The sequence below is a fragment of the Fistularia commersonii genome, chromosome 21, assembly GCF_037954325.1.
Source record: "Fistularia commersonii isolate RoL2024-O1a breed Wild chromosome 21, RoL_Fcom_v1.0, whole genome shotgun sequence".
In the NCBI taxonomy this organism is placed as follows: domain Eukaryota; kingdom Metazoa; phylum Chordata; class Actinopteri; order Syngnathiformes; family Fistulariidae; genus Fistularia; species Fistularia commersonii.
In genome coordinates, this window is record NC_141304.1 from 16,053,532 (window position 1) to 16,071,244 (window position 17,713).

The following is a 17,713-nucleotide window of genomic DNA, read 5'->3' on the forward strand; positions in this document are numbered from 1 at the left end:
CCGTTCGAAGTTCTCTCCTCGTCCAAGAGGCTGCACCTTCTCAGCTTCTGCGGCGCGAGTGTCCGGGACGGTGCCGAGGCTTCCGCTCTGGAGGACGACCGGGATGCGAGAAGAAGGAAGCGTGGACGTTCCCACGCTCTCCACCTGGTGGGTTGGTGGGTTCTTCACCTCCTCCACCTTCTGCTGCAGGGACGGCTTTTTTTCCAGGGAGGCGAAACTGCTGATCTCATGAAACCTCTGCGGCGCGAGAGGTTTAGCGCGAATGTTAATGTGGGAGTGGGTTCCAGGAACCCCTCGAGGAATTCTCGTGGTTTGGTTTTGGGGGGGCGGACGGTCGACCACCGAGGAGACGGTCGCCGGGTGGAAAGGCTGCGGTCGGCACGGCAACAAGCGACTGATTGCAAAATAATAGGGCAGAAATTGCTGCGCTTACGAGGAAGCGGCCGCGGAAAAGATGCAAGAGGCCGTTTCCATGAGTGGGAGTGGAAAGAAGCGGCGTGGAGACCAAAGCAGACGCCAACACACACGCATGACAAACACTCCCGGACCTCCTTCCAGGATCTCAGGGTGAACGCATGGTGCTTCTCTGCACCTTCAGCCATGTTCACAGGAGGCTTCTCCACCTCCACCTCCATCTCCACCTGCATCTCCAGCCCCGCAGGTCCTCTGGAGTCTCTGCACCTTCAGAGAGGGTGAATGAACGGGTGAGTGTGTTGATGTTCCTTTGTGATTGGCAGGTGAGCCGTGGGTTAAGCCCCGCCCCTCGCTGTGATTGGCTGCAGCCCCCGCCTCTGTTTGGTTGGTATCTTTTGTTATTTCTTGTGTTCTTTGTGTTATTTTGCTGATTTTTAATGATTTTATTGAACTCTTGGTGTTGAATTACCACGTTTGGCGCACGGATTCACTAAATAATGACTCAGTCCTGTGTTACCGTGGTGTTTTTCTGGTCTTTAATTCTGGTGGGCTGGTGCTGCACCTCCTCCTCCTCCTCACAGCTAGAAGGTCCCTGGTTGGATTCCCACAGGGTTCCTTCAAGCATGGGGCCTCCATGTTCTCCCCGTGTCTGCACGGGTTCCTCCAGGTTCCTCCCACGATCCAAACACGTGCAGGAGGTTCACTGGAGACCTGGCGTTGTCCAGATGAGAAGGTGTACGGTTGGATGGCTTCCTTGATGTGTGGATGAGATGGTTAGAAACCACCGGTGACAAACAGGAGCGTGATCTTCATGATGGTCATCCAGACGTCCATCTCTCGGCTTCCAGATGAAGCTCCAAGCGACGGCTGCAGGAGAAAGGATCTCATATCAGCGGTTCACGTGGTTTCCTCCATGGTCCGACGGCCGAGAGCCTCTGAGGACCTTCTCGCCCGGCTGGTTGAGCTTCGAGGAGAGCGAGGACGCGGCAGGTTTGCCCCGGCGATCAGAGAGCAGCAGGAGGCCTGCAGAGGTTCCATCATGGAGAACATCACGCTTGACCTTCTGTTCCACACCTGAGGGACGGCCCTTTGCTATGGGTGTGTGTGCATGTGTGCGCAGCGGGTGAGCAGACATACACACACACACATACTGACCTCATGTCTCTCAGCGGGGAATTACGGCCCCAACACACACACACACACACACACACTCACTGAGACCTTCATCAAGGGGAAGCAGATCTCAGTGTGAACATCAGTGCATCACGTCTGTCCACCTGGAGGTTCCTCCTAAATGGAGCGTCTCCATCAAGAACGTCTTCACACAGGCCAGGCTTTGTGTGTGTGTGTGTGTGTGTGTGTGTGTGTGTGTGTGTGTGTGTGTGTGTGTGTGTGTGTGTGTGTGTGTGTGTGTGTGTGTGTGTGTGTGTGTGGGAGGGGGTGGGCAAAACAACACATAATGACGACAAATTGTTGCAATGCCAAGTGGACACAGTCCCGGGAATTAGAACCATGACGAGCAGTGTGCGCACACACACACACACACACACACACACACACACACACACACACACACACACACACACACACACACACACACACACATATGCGTATTTAACAATGTCACATATTTCAACTGTTTTGAAAAAATCTGCTGGAGAGCTTGATCTCTTGCAGATGAACTCCTCGGCCACACACACACACACACACACACACACACACACACACACACACACACACACACACTTTTCGGCTCCTCTTCTATCCTTATAAGGGCACCTCATTGACTTTGATTCATGATGATTCCAGCCTGAACCGTTAACTGGTTCATGCCCGAACAGAGCTGAGCCTGGACCTCCAGGGACCGCCGGCCCTGAGGGGCCACACACACACACACACACACACACACACACACACACACACACACACACACACACACACACACACAAGTGGAGCCACGGAGCCACATGAACCCCAGAAGGTTTGATTTTGTTGTGCTGAATTAGGGTGGGAGAATTTAATGGCCGAGAAACTCCCAAAGATCCAGGTCTCCACCTCCGGTGGACTTGGCATTTGTTTTGGATGCGGCGTCAGATCCCTCACAGCGCCTCGCTCAGATGTTTTGTTTGGACCAGGAGATGGAAAGAAAACAAAACACACAGAAATCATGAGTGGAACAAGATTTTCCATCTCGCTCCGTCGCCGGTCCCTCGGCCCGCTGGACTGCCGGCCACGAGACCAGGTGGAGGTGAGAGGGTGAGCCGGGTTTCGGAGACCTTCCGATGGATCTTCTTTAAAGATCCATCGGAAGGATCTTTAAAGAAGATCAGAAGAGCCGACGCTCGGGTCAAGGAACCGCCGTTTGGGAAAAGCTCGAACCGGAGAGCGGCGTAGAGGCCGGTCTCGCCGCTGGAGGGAGAAGAGCCGCAGATGTTCCTCAGGGAATGTTCGGCGGCTTCGGCCAAACTTTTCCAGAAATCTGTGTTACTTGTTTGAGCAGAAGGTCTCGCTCCAGCTGGAGGTCATTGGAACTCTCCATCCGTCTCCGCAGAGGATGAGGAAGAAGATCTCATCGGAGTTTTCCACACCGTGAAGGACAGTCACAGATTTTAAAGCAGAGGAATGGAATTCCAGTCATCTGAAGGCGTAGTGGAGACCAAACACCACCTTCACGTCGTCCATTCACTCCTTCATCATGCAGGCGGGGGTCGGGGGTCGGGGGGGGGGGGGTGGAGCCCAGCTGTGATTGGCCGAGAGCCGGCTGCAAAAACACGGCCATTTTTGATTTGACTCTTGGCCATTTTTTGATTGTTTCTGATCGAAACGTCGACCCCCGAGCTCTGAGTCGGCCGCCGTCTTTGTCTTCGCCTCCTTCGTTCCGCCTGACCCTCCGACCGCCGGCTCCGCAAAGGTTTCTCCGTCCCGGGGAAGCGGCGGCGGCGGCGGCGGCGGCGCTTCACACAGAGCACAAATGAAAAACATCAGAGCGCAGTGGGATAACGACACCCAACGGCCGGTTTCACAAGAACAACAACCCACAACAGAAGGTCGACTCCAAAACCCCAGGAAAGCACGCAGAGAGGCGTTTCCCAGCGGAGAACTCGGTCCACGCACACATGCACGCATTCCTCCGGGAGGCGTCCTCGCCCTCCCAGATCACGGGGAGGACAAACGCAAGGATGAAGACAAAGATGAAAAAAAACAGACGAGCGCATCGGGCTTCCTGTTCCGCGGGTCGGCCAATCGCAGGGGTCTTTATTCCCGGTGCGACGGCGAGGCCAGAGCCGGGTTTGTGGCGGCGGCGAGCAGACGTGGGCGGCTAATGAGGAGCTGTTTCCATTAAATATGAGGTTCAGCGAGGGCGGTCGACACGTCTGAGCGTGGAGGCGGGGAGGCCGGGGCCGCCGGGGCCGCCGGCTTTCTGTAAAGTAAAGCGATGACATCAGAGCGACCGCAGGCCGCGGCGCCGACGGCCCGGCGGCACACTTCCACCATGACGGGCTCTCCAGAGTCCTTTTGTTTTCACGATCCTCTCAGCCGCCGGCGGGACTCGTGACCCGGGTGTGTTTTTAAAGGGGGGCCTTTTCTGACGCAGCTTTGGAGACGTGGAGGTCCACTGGTGACGAGGTGAGGATGACCTCGGCAAATCGTGGAACACCTGCACCTCCCGGTACCGTTCCCCTCGGGTTCCTCGCAACCGCGAGAGGGTTGTCCCGCAGGATATTAAACCACAAACCCGTGTCTTCTTCTCGTCCCTCCTGCCGCTCCCTTCGGGGCCCACGGCCGATCATCTGCCTCCATCTGACCCACCATCTGACTTCCTGTTCACTTCCCCTCCGTCCATAAACCTCCCTTCTGGTCCTCCTCTAGACCTCCAACCTCGCCATCCTTCGGCGCAGATCTTTTCCATCCCTCCTCTGTCCATGTCTGCAGTATCTCAGTGTGACTGTATCTCCAGAACATCTACCCTGTGCTGTCCCCCTGATCCTCACCGTCCTCCTCACTCCCAAAGAGGAACCTCCACATCTTCGTCTCAGGAACACCAAGACTGCAGCTCCACTGAGCATCTGAGCCAGAAGGACATTTTCAAATGTAGCTTTTATTCAGCTTCGCCGACGCAGCCCAAGCTTTTTCAGAGTCCTTCAGGACCTTCTCCCTCCTCTCACAGGCCCGTCCCTGCCGTGAGGTTCCTGCACCCATCTGAGACACGTCTTCGGCGGTTGGACTTTTGTTTATCAGATCACCAAATGTTTGTGTCTCCGATCCCGGACGGAGCCTCGGCGTCCCTCAGGGATCAACGCCAGGAACGTTTATGTTGTGGGTTTGTCCGAGCCGCCTCCCGACATGAGGAACCTCGGTGCGATTCCATCCCGTGCGTCCTCCTCCTCCTCCTCCTCCTCCTCCTCCTCCTCCTCCTCCTCCTTCTCCTCCTCCTCCTCCTCCTCCTCCTCCTCCTCCTCCTCCTCCGCCGGCATCGGATGGAGAGGCAGCGGCTCACGATTGCAGGAACGCTAACGCTTGTGCGTTTCTTCACGCGGTCCTCTGACCGGCGGGTGGCTGGCCCGGGTCGAACCCGGTCTCCTCCCGTGACCCCGGCCGGGATAAGCGGCGTGAGTAACGACGTACGCTACCGTCTTGGCCGCACAGCGAGCGGACAATAATCCTTTCAGTGTTACGCTGACGTGGCGCAGATTTACGCTCCCATAAACCCCCCAAACTCTTTAAATCTCCCAGACTTTTAAACTGTCTTGAAGACATTACAAAGAGGACGTCGGCAAGCTGGTCTGAGGTTGTTTACTTTGGTTCCTGCTTTGGATCTGGGGCTCTTGCTTTCATGTGCGGATTTAAGAAGGCCGCTACAAATAGATCATCTATTCAGTAAATACTCATTAATGGCAAAACCGCTTCCCCCGAAATTCCCGCTATTCTAGATTCGACCGCCTTCGGCACCGAAAGGCTTCTCGTACGAGCCGTTCGCGCGCCGAATCCAACCCGGGCGGCGATAATCTGCTAAGAGTCTCCCGCCGGCCTTTCACGTAGGCAACCCTGTGATACATCAGCTGTCACTTCTTCAAAAGACAACTCCGCGGGCCGCAGACGACGGGATGGACTTCCATGGAATGCAGAGCGGGCTCGATAAGATATGATGAAGCGTAACCGTTATAGCAGCAGAACATCGACACGTTGTGGTTACGAGCGCGCTACGAGCGGACGTCTGTCCTCCAGCCGGCCTGGATTCTCTCCGCTCTGCCTTAATCTAACACGGGTGACTAATTCAAAGCAAAAAAAGCGCTGGCCTTCGTTTCTTGAGAGGAAACAAAAGGCCCTCCAGGAAGCGCAGGCCCGGGTAATGAAACGCAGAGGCGGTCCAGACGGGCCAGGCGGTCCGGAGCGGGACGTCCAGCTGCAGGACAAGAGGCGACCGGACGGTGAGCCGGTCCGGCGTCATCGACACGGAACCAAAGCGGCAGCGTTTGCAAATCCCAAACAAGTCAAGACAAATAAACCGGCGTGGAGGCAGAGATAGCGGCGGCGGCGCCGCCTCCGCGCTCTGCCCGACATCTGTTTTGCAGTTCGACCGCGCTCCGATGTTTATGTTGAGAAAGCGGCGCGTGTATATCATCTTTGGCCGGCGTCCATGAGATCCTGACAGTCGGCCGCAGGCGAGGCTGTCAGATGGAGGTGTTTCACGGGGAGAAGAAAGAGACGCGAGTCCAGACGGCGGGAAGCCGGGACTCCGTCTCCGAGAAGACAGCTTGTAAACGTCCCGCTCGCGCTTCCCTTTACATCTCCATCAAGCCCCGGCGTAAAACAAGCCCCGAGTGTTTCTCTCTGGGCCGAGCGAGGCCCGGCTCCGGCTCTCCAGCTTTAACGGGAGAAGATCGTGTGGAGAGAATTGTGTCCGGCTCTGCTGGAAGGCAGCGCCGGCTCTGTGAACCCAAACCCATTCAGGATTGATGTGGCTTTTGAATTTGCGCCTCCCCTTCGGAAAACATCTCTGTTCGCTATCGTTCCCACCGGAGAGCATTTATCTCCTCAGACTTGGAAACTCAGACACCAGGAAATGTTACGAGTGATTTTTGAGACTTGGACTTGGCAGCGACGGGCTTTTTACGCCGCTTGGCTCGAAACATCCGCCGCGAATGATTTACGATACAGATAAAGGCGAGAAAACTTCGAATCGCACGATCGAATGTCGTGAAATCGCGGCTGAAATTTGTGCTCGACGCCCCGCCGGACCTCCTCGTCGCTCTCGCAGAGCTGCGTGCCGTTTGGAATTAGAAGCTAATGGTCTGTAAAGAAGGCAAAAACAGTCCAAGCTTTACAGAGAATTGCGTAAAACAAATAAGCGGGGGCGCTGATAAGGGTGTGAAGGTCGGGGAGACCAATGGGAGGACCAATGGGAACGTCCAGGAGGCGGGGCAAGCACGCCTCGGGCGGGTGAAGCGCTGGTTTTGTCGGTGGAGCCGGAGTCCCTCCGAGTGACCTCGCGCAAGAGGCCGACCACCCGGGCTAGTGACGTCTGGAGACGTCGGGTGGGGACGTGATCTTCTGGAGACCGTCTGGAGGTTCTCAGAGGACAGAAGGTCCTCGGCTTCTCGGCCCGGTTCCGGCGGAGCAGATCCTACCACCTCCACCGCTCCATGTGTTAGCACTTACCTTTAATTCGCCGGTTCCAGCCAACTGCTCTTTAAACCGCGGGCCACGAGTCCTTTTCCTGTCTATAAAACGAGCGGGTCGTTTGTCTGCTCTCCACAGCCGGTCCAGATCCTCCTGAGATCTGCGGACGCAGAACGAGGACCCAAACGCACGAGTATGAGAAAGTTAAACTCGGGGCGGGACGGGGACAAATGGAAACGTGGAGAGCAGAAGATAAATATCAGGCTCGACGGGAGGCCCGGGTCCAAGATCTGCGGCTTCAACCGACATAGTGAACGTCACAGTTTACTTTTGCAGATGATAACAAACCTCCGAGCAAGCCGGCAAGAAGCCGGTGCTGCAGGAGGTACCAGACGTGGCGGAAGGTCCGGCTCCTCGCCCTATCTCCAAGGGAGAGCCCAGACACCCTGAGGAGGAAACCCATTTCTGCTGCTTCTTCTTGAGGTCTCCATCCTCAGCTCCTGACCGGAGGTGACTGTGAGAATGTACGTGGACCAGGACACGGAGCTCCTTCTTCATCGCCGCCGATGATGTCCATCTCCCTTCGCCGGTGAAGGAGACCTCGAGGTTCCTGAACGCGGGATCTCCTTCCCGAAGAAGACGCCTCACCTCTTCCCATCGAGGAGCCGATCGTCGTCCTCCTCGCTCAGGTCTGCGTTCGGACGTTTCCTATGTTCGGTTTGATCGCAAGATGAATGACGCGGCGCCGGTTCACCAAACCAAGTATGGAGGCCGATGTCTCAGTTTTGTGTAAAAGCTGATTTATTACAAAAATGGAAAAGAACAGCTGAACGATGAGTTTTGCTGCTGGCCAAGCATCATCTATAGGCAGACCAGATGTTCATTCCTCAGAGGAAACAGCTACATGCTGAAGAAACCAAAATACAAACATAGAGTACAAAAGCAGAGAGATACATCGCCACAGGAGACTCCCCTCCCTCGCCAGACCCACCTTCTGCTCTCGGGGTGCTCAGCACCGGCTTCGAGTACACAACCACACTTTCAACAGGTACAACGTATGTGCCAACCAGAAAATACACCAAAGGGTCGCCAAGGCTTCGGAGGTTCCAGAAATCCAAGAACCGTGGTGACGGGAAGGAGGCGGATGGAGCTTCATCGTGATGCGTTGCCACGTTTTGGACTTTGCAGCACCCGAGCATACGGTGCCGAAGGGAAACGCACGTTTACATCAACCCTGATACTTCAGGAAAAAATAGCAAGATACGACTTATGAAGGAGTAGAACTTTAAAAGGGACTCTGTCTTCAGAGGAGGACCTTCCCCAGATGATGTCTGAAACATTTAAAGACCAGGATCTCAGATGGTTGCGTTCATCATCTACCCTGCTTAAGCTGCAACCGGGGGGGGTTGGAGACGATCCCAGCTGCCATTGGGCGAGAGGCCGGTTCACCCTGGACCAATCACAGGGCGGCTTGTAGAGACGTCCAACCAGTCATCCTCTCATTACCACGTCTGGACAATTTACCATCTCCAATCAACCTCCAGAATGTTTTGGGATAAAAAGATACAAGTTTAGAAGAAAAAGTACCAAACTGATAAAACAGATGTGAGCGTCCAAAAGTCCCGCTTCCCACAGATCATGAAACACACACACACACACACACACACACACACACACACACACACACACACACACACACACACACACACACACACACACGCATCGTGAAGTGGTTTGAGCCCGTCTCCTCTGATGGCGTCATCTGGAGCGTCCGGCCGTCTCGAACCTCCACCTGGTCCGGCTTCTTGGAAGGTCTCAGCCCGACGTGAAGGCATCTGCTTCCTCCTCCGTCAGCCCACAGCGCACGAGTGAAACCACTACCTTTCCTCGTACCTGCACTCGGCTGTGGAACGGCAGAGCGAGGAAGTTCTTCTGGACCCACCAGAAGAAGCTGCATGTCAGGTGGACAACTGGGACACGGGAGATCTACACCGAGAACCAGAAGCCGTGGTCCTGATTCTTCTGTCAATTGCCAGCAATCCTAAATCCTGCACTTTGATTTAACTGGGGATTCCAAATCTCTCTCTCTCTCACACACACACACACACATACACACACACACACACACACACAGGTGCGTCATGCCTTTATGGTTGCCTTGGAAGGAAGGAAGTGTACATGAGCGTCTGCTTGCTGTCTTGAGGAGCTGCTTGGATCCAGAGGTGGATCAGAAGATCTCCTCCGGCTCTACTTCCTCAGCTTCTTAGAGAGGGCTCTCTTGGGCGGGGGGTCCTTCTGGTCCTGGGTGGTGTCCTGGTGCGGGTGACTCTGGGGCGTCTTGGATTCGTAGAGCTGCTTGAGGCCGAGGGTCTGCCGGTCCTTGGCTATCTCGCGCTGCGCCTGACGCAGCAGACGCTTCATGGTCTTCACCTTCTCCCTCAGGTGGCCGTTGGCCTTCTCCAGGGAGCGCACCTTCAGCGAGAGCGTCCTCACCCGCTCCTCCTCCTCGAACAGAGCCTTCTGGACGGTGGAGCACAGCAGCTGCGGGGAGAGAAGATAAACCGTCCGTGTGAATGGTCGCCTTCGTTGAACATCGTCTCGGGGCCGACCTCCCCCTCGGTTCTCCGGAACGTAACTTCATCTCGCCTCTCGACTGAAGTGGTAATTTCGAACCGCGTGCCACGACGGCTCCTATTAGAGACGGCGGTGGAACCACGGGGAAGTTGGATTTCCCCTGGATAAGAAGACTGTTGGCACGCTCCTGGAGCAGACAACCATGGCGAGCGGCTCATGTGTTCTGCATCTCGCCGTCCCACTCGCTATTTTGGCGGCTGATTGGAGATGAAAAAGAAAGCGGAGAAAAAAAAACAAGCGAGCTGTCGGATCAATTTCCACGCTAAGGAAAAAAAAAAACCCCGAGCGCCGGAGGGGCGAGTCCAGGTGAGATCCCAGGCCAAGATCGCCCACGACAGGGGACGTTCTCCAGGTGAAGCGACGATCCCCGGGACCGGAGCCCCGCCCTTCCCGCCCTCGGCTAGCGGCCGCCCACCGGGGGTTCGGAGGAAACGCGTTCTGACGTTCCTCGGCTCCTCGGCTCCTCGCTGGGTGAAACCGTTGAAGCGCCGTTTGAGGGTTACATGAAGCGGGCGGATCGCTTTCCTGAACGCGTGATTTTCAGACCGACGCGAGAAGGTCGGCTCTCATTTCCTCGGTCTAAGATGTCGTTCCAGAGTTGAGGAATTTGGGTAATTGCCCTGGAAGAAGCCGGAGCCGGGGAGCAGATGGGAAGAGGATGGAGACGGGTAAAGCTGCAGGTCAGGCTCGCCCAGCAGAGCTTCCCCGCCGCCGAGCGGGTCACATGTGGAGGCCTCGGTTGGGTCTAACTGGCCTGAAGTTCTCCCTGAGGGCCACGAGTTCATTCCCAAACACGAGGAGCTTCGGTTCTCCGGCGAGTCTTAACGGTAGCTGGTAGGAAACCCAAAGGGGACACGCGTCCACGTCCGGAAGGGAAGGAAAAGCGAACCTCCTCGCAGCCGCTCCGCAAAAGCCTCGGCACAAACCGCTTGAACAATCTCAGCGCGGAGCCGGAGAAGGAGAGCGACGTCACCCCTTTGGAAGGGGGTCGGGTGTGAAGTCGCTGGAATTCTGAGGTTCTCCAACAGAGGAGGCGCAGTGTGAAGAGGAAGTGACGCTGGCGGGGTTCGTCAAAGCGGAGCAGCTGCTGCAGATGTTTATTTGAGCTGAGCTTCAAGGCCAACCTTTCATCGCCTCCTGGTTTCCTCCTGGCTTTTGGACCGAGAAGAAGTCCAACCGCGGAGACGCTGGACTTTATATTGTCGTCTTCTTCCCCTTCAGGAGTCACGGCCAATCACCTGCCTCCTTTCCTCTCACACCATCTGACCTCCTGTCCTCCAGCCTCCACCCACGGACCTCCTCTCCGCTCTTCTCCCGGACCTCCGGGCCCGGCAGCTCCAACCTCAGCATCCTTCTACCCAGACCTTCTCCATCCTCCTCCGTCCACGTCCAAACCATCTCAGTGTGACTTTATCTCCAGATCATCTACCATGTGCCGTCCGTCTGACGGACCCTCCAGGATCTTCTCCGTCCTCCTCTCTGCTCCAGAGAACCTCCACGTTGGTGTTATTTTCATGAAGTGTTTTCCACGCCGAGGGGCTTTAACATGGCCGTGTTTAGATGTCAGTCACTCCTGGGCAAAAAAAAAAAACAAAAACCCTGAGATGTTTGCATTTTGCTCTGGACCAAGGTCTTCCCCCGCAGTGGAAAGTCGCATTTTTGAGAGCCGTGTGAGGAAAACCAGATGTACCTTACAGACAGACCTAATGAGACCACATGAACCGAGGCTGTTCTAATCTGTCCGGCATGTGAGCCGCAATTAGTTTTTCTCGATTGTCTTAGCGTGGCATCGCTCCGCTCCGAGCCCAGGACGTCCCCGCAACGCGAAAAGCCCGCCGGCCGCCGGCGCTTTCCCCGCCGACGCGGCCGGGCCGGGAGTTCGGATGATGCCATGCCTGTGGAATGAGCCGGGCCGATGAGCCGGGACTTTCTTCCCTGGAATTTTCTCCTGCAGAAACAACAAATGCTTTCAAACGTGGCCGCGAGAACAATGAAAGGAGCGATACCTAAATGTCAGCGGAATCACAATCTCATCCCGTAACCCAAACACTCGCTATTAACGGAAATGCAAACCATGTTTTTCTCCTTTCCCTCGGCGGAGGTGCGCTTTCATGAGCAGTCAGAAAAGGAAGACTGAGCTCCGCGGAGCGCCGCTGCCAGAGGTTTCTCCTCATTAGTGTGGAGAGCAGAGCGGACGCCGACTGGAAGCCATTAAAATGCAGCGGCTCAGTCAAACGGCACCAGGTGCAGGAGGAGATCTTGCCAGCGGGGCTTTTTAGGTACAAATGAGCTTCAGTGGGCGTAGCGGCGACAACGAGGTGGAGGCCGGGGAGACTGTGGAAGCGGGGCGTTCGAAGATCTGATTGCCTCGTCCGCAGACGCCAGCCCCTCCGGAAGAGCGTGGAGGTCCTAGAACCTTTCTTGATGCCTTCAGACAGCAGAGGAAACCAGGGCCGGCGGACCTCAGCTCCCAGAACCTTCTTAGCTCCTGCTCCGGCGCAGCGTCTTCTTCCGGTCCCATAAGATCTCATAGGTGCTCGGTGGAACCCATTAGCTAGGCCCGTTACCGGAAACTTCTTGTGGACCGCAGAGCGCCGCCTTTAGAAACCCCCGGTCAGATGTTTTGTGGGCCAAAATGGACAGAGGCTGCGAGACACGGAGGGGTTCGGGAGGTCTCGCAGAGGAACGGCAACATCTCGGCCGGAGTAAATGCAGAGTTAGCTAACGGCTAACGGCTAACGGGGTTCTTCCGAGGAGATAAAGGCTTGAGCCGTCTGATAGTCCACGGTTATTATTCCATGAACCTCCATGTTGTCCATGTCATTCTCCTCCTCTTCTTCTTCTTGGCCGGTTTGTTTTGGTGTTTGGAGCTGACGGGGCTACAACCAAAGGTTCCCCAGGCCACTTCCTGGGACTAAATTCAAGCTGGACGCTTCTTAGAACTTCTCTGTCTGAAAGCTTGAATTTCTGAATCAGACTTTCTTCATTCCTGCCGGTCCAAGTGTCCCCCCCCCCCCCCCCGCCACCCGGGAGGATTGAGCAATGCAAAGTTCCTCTTAAGTTGGAGAAAGGGTTGGGGTTCCTCCTCATCGAGTCCCCTCTTTGAAGGACTCCCATCTGCATCTGCAAACCCACAGCTCCATGACGTTGGCCGAGCGCGGAGCCGTGTTCTCAGAGTGGAGTTTTCCTCTGAACACAGAGAGCTCCTTGTCCTGCCAAACCTCAGAAAATGGGTGTTTGGTTTCCCGCCGATTGAGAACACATTTAGCTCGCAAAACTCACCGTCGATTTTCCTTTTAACGCGGCGGGATGTAATGCCGGTTTTGTAACGCCCGGCCTGCCGCATCGCTCCGCGACAACTCTGGAAACCGGTCAAAATGTGGGACGTCTACGTACCCGGCTGTCCTCCTGCGCCTCCCACTCTGGGGTGAAGGTGTGGACCTGAGTGCCCGGCGTGCAGTTGGAGAACTGGAACAGGCTGGCAAACATGCGGTGGTTGTCGGCGGTGTCGGGAAAGATGGCGTCCTGGAAGTTCACCCCGTGAGGGATGATGTTGTAGTTTTCATCCATCCTGCGTGACAGGAAAAGGAAGCGGCGGTGTTAGCACAGGCGGACGCCTCTCCGTCCCCCCGAACACCGACAGAACACCCGCGAGGAGAACCCGGAGAACCCGGAGAACCCGGAGAACCCTTGACGCACAGAGTAGATCTTATTTGCAGCGGTCTAATGCTGCAACAGATCGGCCCTCATTAGAATGCACAGGGAGGGGATTCGCTCGGCATATTTTCCCTCCGCGTCCGATGTGAGCGGAGGTACTCGAGACGGCCGATTTCCATACATCTGGATTCCATCTCGACGCCCCTCGGAGACATGAGAGGTTTGGTTGTGGGTTGCGTAGACGGCGCGGGTACGGAGGGAGAAGAAAGCCCGCGTTTAGCTCCGACAGAGGAGGTCAGATGTAAGGGCCGCGACCGCAAGGTCCGAGGGAAGCCGGGACGAGGAGGTTCGTCTTTCAGGAAAGCGGCACCGGCGGGTGGACGGCCAGGAAATGCCGTCAGGGAAAAAGAACCTCATTCGAACGTCTGCCGGAGTCGTCGGGCCTCGGGATTCGTCCTCGGTTACGGTAGCGTCCGGATCGACCGATCGGACGTGGCTCGGGGGCCGGGGGCTCCGCCTCCTTCACGCACGGCTCAGAGTTGCAGCATGGAGCCCGGTACCTTCTTGGCGTGTCGTCATTCTGGCCGGGTCCGGCATCCTCCGTGACTTTTCACCGCGGACACATCCGAACCGCCGTCCCTGGCGCGTCTCCGACGCCGAGAGCCGCTTTCGCCCGCCGTGTCGGCTCGGCGAAGCGAGAGACGGCCTCCGGTGCGGAGCGACTCGGTTCCAGGAGAAAAGCCGGGACCCGAACCGTGGCACCGAAACCTTGGTCTTCCTGGTCCTGGTGAGAGCGCCTCCTGCTTTGCCGTGAAGGATTCTCAGTCGGTCTCTGGCGTCGGGCAGCGTCGCATGTAAGACTCGCGAGCGGCTTGTTTTCTTTTCACAGAGAAGTCAGGAATCTTACAGGAATACGATCCAGGCCCAGTGTTTTCACAGCAAACATATGTTTTGGGCAGAACACTCAATCTGCTTCATTTAAAGCTCTCGGGGGAGACCGCTCGCATTTTTCCAGAATGCACGGCGCTGATTGGCCTCGTCCTGGGAGCCGACGCAGATGATTGATTAGAAAAGTCTATTTTTGTCTCGGACAAACTTTTCTGGACGGCGAGCGGCAGGAAGCGGACGCTCGTGAGAGACGGGATGGGAACTTTTTTCCTGCGCCTCGCCAGACGCACCGCATTGTCTGGGAGCGTGTTGCAGGGTTGCCAAGCAACGGCAATCTGTTTTACACCCGCTTCCCAGTAACGAGGTCAGCGACCGCCGATATCAATTCTGCCTTCGGGTAACGTGAGCGAGAACGAAGGAATGAAGACAAGCATTTAAAGGAAGAGGAGGAGATGTGTATGGAGTGACTGCCACGCCCGAGATCCAGGCCATACCTGGAGACCACGGCGTCCCGACGCTCTTTGCACACACACACGGTGGCACGTCCAGTCGGATTGGATTGGTGCGGCGCCGAATCGCAACGCAGTTATCTAATCACAGTTTCTGCCAAGAGCAGGTCTGGACAAAAATCTTGAACCCTCATATTATGTTAAGGGTCAATTTGACCCATTGGGTTAAGATGAGTGAGCATGTGACACGGTGGCCAGTAAAAGTACTTTTTATAAGGGCGGCCTTCTGCCTCGACCGCCAGACAGCAGGTCTGACACATGGAGAGCCGGAGTGTGTGATGGAGGCACGGCGAGGGATGACGCCTGGCTTGCTCGCTACTGTTACGGGAAAGGAAGGAAGGAAGGAATCGGCTGACGGGAAGAGGGGAAGCTGCCGGAGCTCGGGTCGATTCCTCCGACTGCCGCGGCCCCAAATGGGAACCAAGCGACGGACTTCACACCTCCTCGCTCGCTCTCAAGCCCTTTTCCGGAAACACCCGGCGTCGTTCAGGCGCCCGCGGCTAAAACGCGGCGAGAAATGTATCCCCGGACCGCCGCCGGGGGTTCAGCTGCTCGAGGAAGGCGAACAGAAAACTGACCGTACGTGAAAGAGAACGAGATGTGGAGCCGGACTCAGTAATCACCTCCAGTCGCCCTGGCGAGCAGCTCCTGCTTGTTCTTCAGCCGTACAAGACAAACAACTGGGATTAGTTATCCCTCAAACTGGGTCACCTGAATGTTCTTCCCAAGCACCGGCGGGACGGCGGCTCTCCAGCCCCCCCCCCCGCCCTCTCGCCGGAGCCGAACGACCCAGAAACCAATATCCTCCCGTTCCTCGGGGCCTTTCGCTTCTGATTGATTGGGTACAAGAACCGATCCCTTCGCCAGAAATGCATTTTGGAACGCGCGCGTCCACGGCGGCCGGTGGGATTCTGCAAAGGCAGATGTGAATTACCATTCCGGGGTTTTGGGGCCGGGGGTCGGGTCGGGGGCGGCCGGGGGTTCTCTCCATCACGTCCACGCTCAACAATGACGCCGTATTGGTTTACAGCAGTAATAATAGCTTAGGTCTGCTGGTGAGCGGCTTCGGGAGGTTTCCAGCCGCGGTTGCCAGGATGATTACAGGGATAACGTCCAGATGTTTTCGCCATCCCGGCGAAGAACGGCAACCTAACCCCCGGAGACGCGATGGGCCCGGGCCGTCTTCCCGCCCTGCGCTGCGTGATCACACATGACAGCGGCATTCGGCCGCTCTGATGTCTGATTGAAAACAAAAGAGACGTTGTTTTCCTTGGCGGAGCGGCGTGAGCCAAACTCTGAGCGGCAGGAATGAGGCTTCTCTTTCCCATCTGACCTTCATCTGTTTTGGGGAAGCGGCGGAGGAGCGCCGCACCGCCCGTCGGCGCACGTCGGCCCCCGCGGAAAGGCAGACGGGCCCTCGGCGTTCCGGGAGGCGATGAAAAGAGAATAGACACCACCCGGGAGGAAGGTCTTGCCAAAACGTCCGGCGAGGCGTTCGCGTTGCTCCGACAAATGAAGCTCGTCCTGAAGCCGAGGCCCCGTCAGAAGATAGAGCGAACGCGCTCCCCTGGCAGGCCGGTCGCCCGCTGGATTCCAAATATCTTCTCCAGAGCGTGTCTGAACATTTCCCTGCTCTGGTGGCGGCTGAGCCGGCACAGACGCTCACAGGCCCACGGGAACACCTGAACTCACTCGGCCATCACACAAACACCCGGAGGACGGGCTTCGCTCAGAACCTCCTGCAATCAGCTTTTATCTGATAGAACCATGAGAGGAAAACACACACATGCTCTCACTCTCATGCACACACACACACACACACACACTGCAGTGGTTTGCTGGGGATTTTGGGCAACAGTAAATTTCAGATTCAGACCTTTAGAAGAGTTCTAGAAACAGTGCAACAACCTTCTAGTAAACAAAACAGTCTGAGAGCTGGATCCATCTCACCATCTGAACGTGATCCATGGTTCTGAGACGGCTATTTGGTGGAGCGGTCGCTTCTGACTCCCAACTACTGGTGCGTCGGATCTTCGGCGACCGAATTGCACATCTTGTACATCGTGTTTTGGATAAAAACATCAGCCAGATGACTGTAATATAATGTCATCCATCTCACCGCCAGAGGTGGATCCATTCTCTCCGTGACAGTTTGATCCATCATGGCCCCGTGTGAGGTGGCTCTCACCTGAGGAAGAAGTAGTAGTTGTTGTTCTTGGTGACGCTGTAGGAGAAGCAGGGGAAGTAGCCCAGGCCGGACACGTTGAACCTGGATCCCGCGGGGACCTCCAGCATGCTGCCCCACGCCTGGTCGCACAGCAGCTCGATCTCGGCGGCGTAGAGAAGGTCGGTTTCGTGCTGCCACGGCAGGTAGTTGTAGACGCTGTAGGTCTCCGTGTGCAGCGCCAGCACCTTGGCGAAGACGATGATCTCGGCCAGCTCGGCGCGGCACGCCTCCGTCTGGGGCCTCCAGTCGTGGGGCAGCTGGCAGCCGAGGGCCCCGCCGGGGGCCGCCGCGGCCAGCAGCAGCAGCGCCAGGAGGATCGCCATGGTCCCGGCCGGCCGGTGGACGGGATGGAGCTGCGGAGGAGGTGCGCGGGCTTTCACGCCGAGCGCATCTTCGCGGTCCTGGAACGTCAGGGCGAGAAGTTACGTGGAAGCATCTCCAGCCCGCGGGAGAGGCTACCTGCGGGCGGAGGAGCGGAGGAGCGACCCCGCTCTGCAGCTGCAGCATCCCCCACCCACCCACCCACACCCACAGCACCCACAGCACCCACCCGGCGGCCCTGCTACGACAGCAAACTTCTGCGCTCACCTTCAACACGAGATCCAGAGTAGAACCTGCAACCCTGCGCGTAAAGCTCCGGATCCGACCGCGCCGTGCGTGATTCACGCGGGGATTCAACGGCAATGAAGATCTGCTTGAGCTGCAGCAAGTTCCCGGTGGGGAGAAGCGCGGAGCGGCTGTGCAGCGCGGACAGCTGGCGCCC

The 17,713-nt window shown here is 56.8% G+C and overlaps 1 protein-coding gene across 1 annotated transcript; it reads right to left on the reverse strand.

Moving 5' to 3' along the window:
- Positions 1–7,818: 7,818 nt before the first annotated feature.
- On the reverse strand, positions 7,819–17,674 carry ccdc3b (coiled-coil domain containing 3b). The gene is made up of 4 exons (XM_086168416.1): positions 17,539–17,674; positions 16,912–17,351; positions 13,066–13,240; positions 7,819–9,576 (listed from the first exon to the last, which is right to left on the reverse strand). The coding sequence occupies exons 2-4, from the start codon at positions 17,271–17,273 to the stop codon at positions 9,283–9,285; spliced, it is 831 nt and encodes a 276-aa protein (XP_086024542.1). The 5' UTR covers positions 17,274–17,351; positions 17,539–17,674; the 3' UTR covers positions 7,819–9,282.
- Positions 17,675–17,713: the final 39 nt, after the last annotated feature.